At 42.1% G+C, this 11,783-nt stretch overlaps 1 protein-coding gene across 1 annotated transcript; it reads right to left on the bottom strand.

Annotated features, from left to right (window-relative positions):
• Positions 1 to 10,759: 10,759 nt before the first annotated feature.
• On the bottom strand, positions 10,760 to 11,101 carry LOC143441855 (uncharacterized). The gene has a single exon (XM_076932061.1). It carries the CDS (start codon positions 11,099 to 11,101, stop codon positions 10,760 to 10,762), a length of 342 nt encoding a protein of 113 aa, XP_076788176.1.
• Positions 11,102 to 11,783: the final 682 nt, after the last annotated feature.

Genomic DNA, 11,783 nt, shown 5'->3' with positions numbered 1-11,783 from the left:
TGTTTTGCTGGCCTCAAACTACTCTGGTAATTTGTTCTAATCTTCTTGGAACCTTATTATTCTCTGGCTTCAACTCTCTCTGCTGACCTGCACTTAACTGCTTGAACTTACAAACCCAACTCCACTGCTTTCCACTCATTGCTCTGACTCTCAACTCACTCTCTCTTTCTACGCTACTCTTAAATACCTGTTCTTTCCCATGCTGTTTTCATGAAAGTTGGGCTGGGTATATTCTATCTGTAACTTGGTCTTTCAAATTTTTCTCTGATTCATCACTTTGTCTGTCCTTCAATTACACCTCATTTTCAAACATGGATACCTCATTCTCCAAAGTAATTTTACCATAAAGATATGTATTAAGGTTATGACTCTATTCCAGCCAGAAAGATTAAAGGTATGTGGAATATCTGTATTCCAGGTGGATCACTCAGGCCTAGGTGTTTGCATGCAATCTCTTGTCAGATTAGCCATGTTGTTGGATTAAAATTTCTTTCCACTTCCAGTTTGCATCTGCACCCTGGAGCAGATCCTATATACCAGCCTCTCTATTCCACCCCTACACAGATAGCTTAAGACCCAGGAGTTCTGACACCCCCAGGCTGACAGGTGATTCACTCATACTGCCCCAATATCTGGCCTTACTAGGACCCCTAGCACAGAGGACACAGTTCCTCCTACCCTGCCAGAGACACACCTTCCTTCTAATTCACATCTGAACACAGGAGCAGATTCTGTGCTCCAGACCCCCACCACACTGCCCAGACCCAGAGACATCTTGAACCCCAGGAGTTCTTACACAGCCAATCTCACAAATCAGGCACTACCCTCTCCCATACTCAGAGTGAGCCTGACACAGGGAAGCTCAACATTACCAGACTCACAGGAGGAAAAGGCTCCTGTTAGATACAGCAGGCCAGTTAGCACCAGACATAATCAGATGATGAGAGGCAAGGACAAGAACATAATCAACAAGAACATAATTCTATTTGACAACATCAGAACTACTTCTTCCAATACAGAAAACTCTAAATATCCTAACACACCTGAAAAGCAAGATTCTGGTCTAGAATCTCATATCATGAAAATCATAGAGTACTTTAAAAAGGACATAAATAGTACTCTTAAAAAATACTGGAGAACACAGGTAAACAGATAGAAGCACTTAAAGAGGAAACACATAAATCCCTTAAAGAAATAAAGGAAAACACAAGCAAATAGGTGAAGGAATTGAACAAAACCAGCCAAAATCTAAAAATGGAAATAGAAACAATAAGAAAATCACAAAGGGAAAAAACATTGAAGATGAAAAACCTACAAAAGAGATCAGGAGTCACAGATACAAGCCTCACCAACAGAATACAAGAGGTAGAAGAAAGAATCTCAGGCTTAGAAGATGCCATAGAAGACATTGACCTAATAGTAAAAGAAAACACAAACTTCAAAAAGCTCCTAACCCCTCAAAAATGCAAGAAATTCAGGACACAATAAAAAAACTAAACCTAAGACTAAGGCTGGTCTTAATAAAAACAAAAATAACAGAAAGCCCACATACTCATGGAAGCTGAACAACTTTCTACTCAATGATAAGTTGGTCAGGGAAGAAATAAAGAAAGAAATTAAAGACTTTTTAGAACTTAATGAAAATAAAGGCACAGCATATCCAAACTTATGGGACACAATGGAAGCAGTGCAAAGAGGAAAAGTCAGCTCTGAGTGCCTTCATAAAGAAATTGCTAGTTTAAATAACTATGGCCCCCATAGACTCAATTGTTTGAATGCTTAGCTCATAAGGAGTTGCACTATCAGGAGGTATGGTCTCCTTGGAGGAAGTGTGTCACTGTGGGATGGGGAGAGCTTTAAGGTCTCCTATGTTCAGGCTCTGCCCTGTGTGATCTCCCTTTGCTGCCTGTGGATCAAGATGTAGAAGTCTCAGCTTCTTCTGCAAGACCATGTCTGCAAGCTTGCTGCCATCTTTCCCAACATGACAATGATGGGTTAAACCTCTGAAACTATAAGCCAACCTCAATTAAATATTTTTCTTTATAAAATGATACACTAGTAGCTTAACAGCATATCTGAAAGCCACAGAACAAAAAGAAGAACACCCAAGAAAAGGAGATAGCAGAAAATAAACAAAATCAGGGCTGAAATCAACCAAGTAGAGGCAAAAAGAACTATACATATAAGGTAATGAAGAACTGATTCTTTGAGAAAATCAACAAGGTAGATAAACCCTTAGCCAGACTAACCAAAGGGCACAAACACAGTATCCAAATTAATAAAATCAGAACTGAAAAGGGGGAAATAACAACAGAAACTGAGGAAATTCAAGAAATCATTCAATACTACAAAACCCTGCTCTCAACAAAGTGGAAAATCTAGATGAAATGATTGATTTTCTAGATAGATATCAGGTAGCAATATTAAGTCAGGATCAAATAAACCATCTAAACAGTCCAACAACCCCTAAGGAAATAGATGCAGTCATTAAATGTCTCCCAACCAAAAAAGACCCAGGACCAGAAGGTGTTACTGCAGAATTCTGTCAGATTCTCCAAAAAGACCTAATACCAATACTTCTCAAACTAGTCCACATAATAGAAACAGAAGGAAAACTATCTAATTCATTCTGTGAATCCACAGTTATGCTGATACCTAAACCACACAAAGACTCAACAAAGAAAGAAAATTTGCCTTACAAACACCAATGCAAAAGTACTAAATAAAATTCTCTCAAACGTAATTCAAGAACACATTAAGATTATCATTCACTATGATCAAGTAGGCATCATCCCAGGAATGAATGGATTATTCAATATATGAAAATCCATCAACATAATCCACTATATAAACAAATCAAAGAGAAAAAGCACATCATCATCTCATTAGATGCTGAAACAACCTTTGAGAAAATACAACACCATTTCATGTGAAAAGTCTTAGAAAGATCAAAAATTCAAGGCCCATACTTATACATAATTAAAGCAATATATAGCAAGACAAGATGTTTTGTATGACAGGAACATCAAGTCTTTGAAAAGGGAAAACAAAGAAGACCTCAGAAAATAGAAAGAGCTCCCATGTTCATGGATCAGCAAAATTAATATACTAAAAATGGCCATCTTACCAAAAGCAATCTACATATTTAATGAAATCCCCATCTAAATCTCAACTCAATTCTTCACAGAGATTGAAAGAGTTATTCTCAAATTCATCTGCAATGAAAAAAAAAAAACAGGAAAGTAAAATCTATTCTCATCAATAAAAGAAGTGCTGGGGAATCACCATGCCTAACATCAAGCTGTACTACAGAGCAATGGCGAAAACAAACAAACAAACAAACAAACAACAACAACAACAAAAATGGTATTGGTACAGAGACAGATAGATCAATGGAAGAGAATTGAATACCCAGAAATAAATCAATGCACCTGGTCTTTGACAAAGAAGCCAAAACCATCCAGTGGAAAAAAAGAGTGTTTTTAACAAATGGTGCTGGTTTCATTGGCAGTTGAAATATAGAAGAATGCAAATTGATACATTTTTTTCTCCTTGTATATAGCTTAATTCCATGTGGATCGAGGGCATCTAAATTAAACCATATACTCTTAAGCTAATAGAAAAGAGTGTGTGAAAGAGCCTCAAACACATCAGCACAGAGGAAAATTTCCTGAACACAACACCAATGACTCAGGCACTGATAAATGAGCCCTCATAAAATTGAAACTCTCCCGTAAGACACAGAACATTGTAAATAGGACAAAACAGCAACCTACAGATTAGAAAAAGATCTTTCCCAATCCCACATCTGATAGAGGGCTAATATTCAAGATACACAAAAATTCAGAGTTAGATTCCAGAGAAAAAATAACCCTATTAAAAATGAGGCACAGAGCTAAATAAAGAATTCTCAACTTACTAATACTGAATGGCTGAGGAGCACCTAAAGAAATACTCAACATGCTTAGTTGAAAGAGTTAAAATTTTTCAGAAACTCCTAGCAGGCTGAGCAGAACCAAGAGTGCAGGTCAGCTTGGTCGTGAGCTCTGTGTTTCAGGAACTTGGCTGACCACAAGATAGATGGTTGATTACAAATAGGCTCTTTGAGAATAGCCTATATAAAATGTTCCCCATGACTGTTCCTTGGACCCTGTCACAAACTGAATAATGGGCTGAGACTTTCCACACTCCTTCACTCCCCAGGGTTGTGGTTTCCCCCCATGAGTTCTGTTTTTTGGCTTTAAATTCTCTCTGTCTCCAAAGCCAGGGGGTCAGACCCCATTGCCCCTGTGTGGGATAAGGGTCTTGACCTCAACATGTTGATAAAAATATACCTCTTACTGATTACATCAAGTTCGGTGCCTTGTGAGTTATTGGGTGGCTATGAATTCCTGAGGCTTGGGTGAGGTCCTCCCTTCATGGGGCCTTACATAGTCATCAGGGAAATGAAAATCAAAGTGACCCTGAGATTCCATCTCATACCAATCAGAATGGCTAAGATCAAAAACTCAGGTGTCAGTAGATGTTGGCTATGATTCGGAGAAAAAGGACCACTGCTCCAATGCTGGTAGGATGGCCAGCTGATAAAACCACTTTGGAAAACAATCTGGCAGTTCTTCAGAAAACTGCAAATAGTTCTACCTAAAGACCCAGCTATACCACTCTTGGGCATATACCCAAAAGATGCTCCAACATATAGCAAGGACATACACTTTACTATGTTTATAGCAGACTTATATATAGTAGCCAGAAGCTGGAAAAAATCCAGGTGTCTCTCAAAGAAGAGTGGATACAGAAAATGTGGTATGTTTACACAATGGTTTACACTATTACCGAATAGTTTACACTATTCAGCTACTAAAAATTATGACTTCATGGAATTCGCAGGCAATTGGATGGAATGAGAAAATATAATCCTGAGTGAGGTAACACAGACACAAAATGACACACATGGTATGCACTCATTTATAAGTGAATATTAGCCCCAAAGCTAAGAATACCCATGATAAAACTCACAGACCACAAGAGAACTTCAGACCAATTTCTCTAAAGAACATCAGTGCAAAAATACACAGTAAAATTCTCCCAAACATATCAAAATGTCTATTGATTTCCAAAACACAACACTATGTTCTTTAAGTGTTGATAGAACAACTGCTAGAATAGCCATTTCACTGCCTCTTCAGAACCTTGAAAAAATTTTATGTATCACTTTTTTTCTGGAATTTATGACCTATTTGCAATTTCAGAAAAATAAAAACAAGACTTTTGAGTCTAAGAATGATTAGTCTTTTTTGTTTATTTTCTCTTTGATTAAATTTACTTAAAGAGTTTCTCTAAATTCTTTTACTCCTAGTCCAATTTACTCTACAAAATTTTTTTCACTGTGCTTCCTAAATTTTAGCCTTCTCAATAATTTGAAGAATTCAAGGGTCATCATATTGTACAATATTGTGTCATTACACTTAAAGAGTTTCTCTGAGAGGCTTCTTGGTGTGACCTATATCTGTGGGCTATTACCTGTAAATTCATTGTTTAAAAAAAATTTCACTGAAAATAAACAAAGCTTTTTGAAAATGTTACAAATTTTTTTTGAAAATTTATATGCTGAAAATACTTGATAAATGAACTTGGCAGTAATGTTATTAGATGATTTATAAGGGATGTGTGCTAAATTCTTTTTTTTGTTTGGCTTTCCCAAGACAAAGGCAGCATTACAGATCAACCAGAAGTTGACAAGCTTGAGGACTGCTTTCTACTCCAATGGGGAGGAATTTTATTTTATTTATTGTTTATGTGATACTTTATTTATTTACATTTCAAGTGTTGTCACCCTTCCCTGTCTCCTCTTTGCAAAGCTCCATCCTATGCTTTCTCACCTAAGCCTCTAAAATGGTCTTCCTCCACCCACCCACCCACCCACACCAGCATAGCTACTTTACAATCCCCCTACACTGGGGCATCAAGCCTCCACAGGACCAAGGGTTGAAGACCCCCAAACTCGGGAGACCCTTCCTCAAGTCTTAGGAAATCACGACCACCCAAAAATCACAAGAAACCATACCTAGATGCAATCAGCAGAGGTTTATTAGAGAAGAGAGCTGGCAGCCAGCGGTCTGACCACATACTTGTGCAGGAGTAGAGTCTGACCCCTGCCAGCCAGTCTGAGGAAGGTTTTAAAGGGAAAAACCACAAACCAGGGTAATGAGAAGGGGATGAGGGGTTGTCAAGGATACAAAACATAAAAATAGTACATTTCAGAGATACTCACCCTAAATGATTAGAGTCATGTGAAAATCATTCTGCATACTCATTCTTCTCAAAAATGTAGTCTTACCATGTCACTGTCCCCTATACCGTGACTACAAAATACAATGGCTTGTATTTTTTATGGTCAGGAATGTGTCTCCCTGCTTCGCCCCCCCCCAGGTGGGTCTACTGCCTGAGGCTTGAGGAATGTAATCCAGCAAGTGTCCTCTGATTCAGGGGCAATGTCCTTCACCCAGAATGTGCCCTGGGGTAGTGAAGACCTGAAATCTTATTTTCTGTTCCATGTTCTGGAATCTGCACTTTTCCTGTTCAGGTCTAAGGCAAAAAATCTACACATATTTCATAAAATGGCCTTTATAATTTTTCACTCTCCATCCCCACTTTTTCCAATTAGGTTATGTTTTTAATCATAAAAACTCAATTATTAATAAGTCCATTCCTACCCCACTTTTTCCGATTTGGATCTTTAGAAAAGTTTAAACTCCAGTGTTATCATAATTATCATTTTCTTGACCTAAAGCTCTATATTGGTGGCACAACACAAAAAACTGAACAGCACTTATCCTTTCTCTAGCAAAAGTTACTAATCTATTTAAAATTCAGGGCCCTATGGTTAAAAGCAAGAGTAAAATCACAAGAGGTCCAGCAAGGGAGGATAATAGGGTTGTCAACCAAGGGGACTTAATGAATCAACTTTCGAACCAACTTTGCTGTGCCTCTCTATCTTCCTGTCTCTGGTCTAACCTTTCTCTGAGTTTACTCATAGAGTCTTTTATCACTCCTGAATAAATAGAAGCAACATTCTTCCCTTAGAGTAGCACACAAACCGCCTTCCTTAAGAAACAGCAAGTCTAGTCCTCTTCTATTTTGTAGAACAACTTCTGAGAGGGAAGTCAATGACTCTTGTAACTTTGCTACTGACTGTTCCAGGGCTCTCAAATCTACATCAATGGCAGTTCTCAACTGATGAAAATAATGAGGTGTCTGTATCAATGCAGCAGCACCTGTCCCCACACCTATAGCCACTCCCAGGCCCAATATAACAGCTAGAGTCAAGGAAACAGGCTCCCTGCTGAAGCGTCTAGGGTATCTCTCTCTCTCTCTCTCTCTCTCTCTCTCTCTCTCTCTCTCTCTCTCTCTCTCTTTTTTTTTTTTGGTTTTCAAGACAGGGTTTCTCTGTGTAGCCCTGGCTGTCCTGGAACTCACTCTGTAGACCAGGCTGGCCTCAAACTCAGAAATCCGCCTGCCTCTGCCTCCCAAGTGCTGGGATTAAAGGCATGCGCCACCACCACCCGGCTAGGGTGTATCTCAAACCCACGTTCAAGAGTACCTGTGGGATGATAGTAAACCCAGGGGATTAACTGAACAAGTACACAATAATATTTGTTCTCATCAAAGATAGCAGTGGAAACACATAGAGCTGTTAGCCCAGAGCTGCAAGCCCACCATTTATCAATTTCAGGTACTAAAAATCTGTTAACAGAGGTCTTTAGGCTCCTAAGAGTCTGGTTGCATAGATGTTTATAAGCTTCTGGTGGGTTTCCTATGCAGACCCCTTGTCCTGAAACTTCAGTAAGGGTTAATCTACTTTTACTGTTCCATATACAAGCACTGTGGCTGGTGGTGTTGTTAAAAGCCCCTGTCATTGTCATTGCAATACCTTCATAATAAGGGGGTCCTGAGGAGAGGCAGAGCCAACAGGATTTAGTCATGTTAGGTTGAGATCCATTTAATACAGTAAAGGCTCCCTGAATTAAATGTAACTGTCTCTGTCCAGTGCTTGGAATGGATGTGGCTGGAGTGAGAATGGAACTGAGGATGTTACCTTCTGTGGGCCTAGGAGGTGCTACTGGGGCAGCTGGTGGGGGTGGTTTCTGTTCAGATAACACACTATTGGGGCCTAAAGATTGGGCTGGAGGGCTCTCTATTTTCAGGTGGACAAGAAGGCAAGATCCCACCCCACCTCCAGATTTATAAAAGACTATGCCCCAGGTCACACCATTGTACCATCTAGAAAAGTCTGTTGCTTTTCCCTTCTCAGTGAATTGCATCTTTATGTAGTCTAAATTGGTTGGGGAGCATGGCTTGTCTTTATACAGTCCCATTATCACATGTGGGCCTGGTCCTGAGTTAGCAAAAGAAAAAGTCAGTCTATCCTCAGTGGATGATGTAGCCCACTTCCAATCTCCATCATTTGAGGTGACACAGCTCCATTTCCCACAAAAGAAGACTTGGGGTCCCCCACAATATGTATCTTTATCAGACTCAGGACAACTGTAAATCCCATAGCTGCACACTAAGTTGGGGGTGGGGGAACTCCTAGCCGCAGGGTTGATCTTACGGAGACAGAAGTATAAGGCAGGCCACCATGTTCCCAGGGGGGCAACCTGTTGGGTACTGTTTATAATGGTGCCAGTAATTGGGTCCACAATTTGCCAGATGAGTTGTTGAGGGGAATGGGGATTGGGATTCTTACTCCGAGCAGCATTTATGACACAGGCGCAGCTTAAGAGGGTTATCAGTCTTTTCCAAGGCCCATTCATCTTGCTGAGAGTCTGGAGGTGCTCTTTTCACGTGGGAAGCGTGGGTCCATGAGGCTATGCCATCCACTTTCACTGCTGTAGGGGTGGTCAACAGGACCAGGTATGGGCATTTCCACTGTGGCTCAAGGTTGCCCGTCCGATGTCTCCAACCTCGAACTGGTGCGGCACTGGGTCTTCTTTTGGAGCATAAGAGTTCTTCAAAGCTCCTCAGATCTCCTTCTTTACAGTTTCTAAGGCCTTTAGTCGGGCTAGAACAGGCAGAGGGGGAATATAGCCATCATCAGAGCGTGATACACTCTCAAGGGTCTCTTAGATGGGAGATGGGGATCCATAAAGAGTCTCAAAAGGAGTAAGTCCCAGGAATCTGGGCGTATTTCGAACCCGGAATACGGCAAGAGGGAGCAAGGCTGTCCAATCACTTCCATCGGTCTCAATGGACAATTTAGTCAGGGCCTCCTTAATGGTTCTATTCATCCTCTCTACCTGTCCTGAACTCTGGGGTCAGTAAGAACAATGTAATTTCTAATCAAACCCCAATTGTCTGGCCAATCTCTGACTTACCTGGGCGACGAAGGCAGGCCCATTGTCTGACCCAATTACCTTTGGTACTCCAAATCTGGGTAGAATCTTTTCCAGTATCTTCTTGGCCACCACAGTAGCAGTTTCCTTTTTGGTGGGAAATGCCTCAACCCATCCTGAGAAAGTGTCTATAAGCACTAGGAGATATTTGTTACCATATCTGGCTGGTCTTACTTCAGTGAAATCAACCTCCCAATATGAACCAGGTCGGTCTCCCCACAGCCTGGTTCCTTTTACCTCTTGATGGTGACCGGCGTTTGTGAAAGCACATGTTTAAACTGTCGTACTAGCTTGTGAGCTAGTTTCTTCAGCCTTGGAATCTTATACCGAGACCGGGCCACTATCTCCATCATCTTTTTGGGTCCCAGGTGGGTCCACTGATGAAGCCCAGATAGATAATATAGGCTTTCTTCCTCTGATACGGGCACTGGCTCAGCCCATGGCAGCTTAATAGGGTCAGGGACCTTGAGCCTGAGTTTGATAGCTAAAATCATGGGTCCCTGAGCAGCCTTCTTTGCTTCAATGTCAGCCATCTGATTTCCTTTAGCAACAAAGTCAGTTCCTTTCTGATGGCCAGGACAATGGATTATAGCCACCTTTTTAGGAAGGTGGATTGCCTCTAAAAGGTTTAAAATCTCTTCTTGTTCTTAATGTCTTTACCCGCTGAGGTTAATAACCCTCTCTGTCTGTAGATGGCACCGTGTACATGAGCAGTAGCAAATGCATATCTACTGTCAGTATAGATGTTTACTTGTTGTCCCTCTGCCAGTTTTAGGGCTTGTGTTAGAGCCACTAGTTCTGCTTTCTGCGCTGAGGTTCCTTCTGGCAGAGCTGAGGCCCACACTGTCTTTTTCCCATCTACCACTGCTGCCCCCACCTTTCGCTTACCCTCAACCATGAAGCTGCTCCCATCGGTGAACCAGGTCTTCACCCCTGGCCAGGGCTTATCAGTCAAGTCCAGTCTTCTGGATGTTTCTTCAGCCAGTATTTCTTCACACTGGTGGATCACAGAGCAGTCAGCCTTGGGTAGCAGGGTGGCGGGGTTTAGGATGGCCGGTGGGATGAAGGTGATACACTCAGTCAAGAGGAGACTCTGGTAATGTGCCATTCGGGCATTGGTCATCCAGCGATTGGGAGGTTGTCTGACTATGCTCTCCAAAGCGTGGGGGGGGGCAGTATTGACAGTTTTTGGCCCAAGGTTAGTTTATCAGCATCTCTCGATAGTAGAGCCTTAGCTGCTATGGCCCTTAAACCGGCAGGCCAACCACTGGCTACCGAATCTAGCTTCTTTGAGAGATACGCCACTGGGCGCTTCCATGGTCCCAGAGTCTGAGTCAAAACTCCCCTAGCAACCCCCTTCCTCTCATCTAGAGGGTGAAAGGCTTGGTCAAATCTGGTAAGGCCAAGGCTGGGGCTTCCACCAGAGCCTTTTTCAAAGCACCAAAGGCCTTTTGATGTTCCTCTGTCCAGACAAACTCCCCTTGTTCTTTAGTAAAGGAGTATAACGGTGCTGCCAGGGTGACAAAACCTGGGATCCACAGTCTGCAGAACCCAGCTGTCCCAAGAAATTCTCTTACTTGACAAGGGGTGATTGGGGTCGGGATCTGCATAACAGTCTGCTTTCTGGCTTCAGTCAGCCAGCGCTGTCCATCTTTCAAGGTGTAGCCCAGGTAGGTCACCTCAGTCCTGCACAGTTGGGCCTTTTTCATAGATGCTCGATACCCCAACTTACCCAACTCAGTCAGGAGGTGTTCTGTACCTCTCTCACAGTCTCAAGCATTCTCAGCGGCAATCAGAAGGTCATCTACTTAAATTAAAAGAGTCACCTGAGGATTGTTATCCCTGAAAGGGGCTAGGTCCCGGTGGAGTGCTTCATCGAACAGGGTGGGGGAGTTTTTGAATCCTTGGAGCAGCCTCATCCAGGTCAATTGTCCTCTTCTGCCATTCTCTGGGTCTCTCCACTCGAAGGCAAACATAAGCTGACTCTGGGGATGAAGTCTCAGGGAGAAGAACGCATCTTTGAGGTCTAAAACTGAGTACCAAGTCCTATCCGGGGGCAGAGAACTGAGCAGGTTATAGGGGTTTGGCACTGTGGGGTGAATATCTAGTACCCGTTTGTTAACTTCTCGGAGATCCTGAACTGGTCAGTAGTCACCAGTGCCCGGTTTCTTTACAGGCAACAGGGGTGTATTCCATGGGGACTTGCAGGTGACTAGAATCCCTTGTTGTAGTAGTCTCTCAATATGGGGACGTATTCCCATCCTGGCTTCTTTGCTCATTGGACACTGTTTAACCCTGATGGGAGTAGCTCCGGCCTTGAGCTTGATGACTATCGGGGGTACATTCTTGGCCATCCCCATCCCCCCAGTCTCTGCCTATGCTTCAGTGAAC

Source organism: Arvicanthis niloticus, chromosome 3, assembly GCF_011762505.2.
Source record: "Arvicanthis niloticus isolate mArvNil1 chromosome 3, mArvNil1.pat.X, whole genome shotgun sequence".
NCBI classification, from domain to species: domain Eukaryota; kingdom Metazoa; phylum Chordata; class Mammalia; order Rodentia; family Muridae; genus Arvicanthis; species Arvicanthis niloticus.
The sequence above is the reverse complement of the archived record's forward strand: the minus strand, read 5'-3'. Positions and strand labels throughout refer to the sequence as shown.

Excerpts from the sequence above, each read along its gene's own strand:
- LOC143441855 (XM_076932061.1), bottom strand. The coding sequence starts at position 11,101 with ATGAAAAAGGCCCAACTGTGCAGGACTGAGGTGACCTACCTGGGCTAC.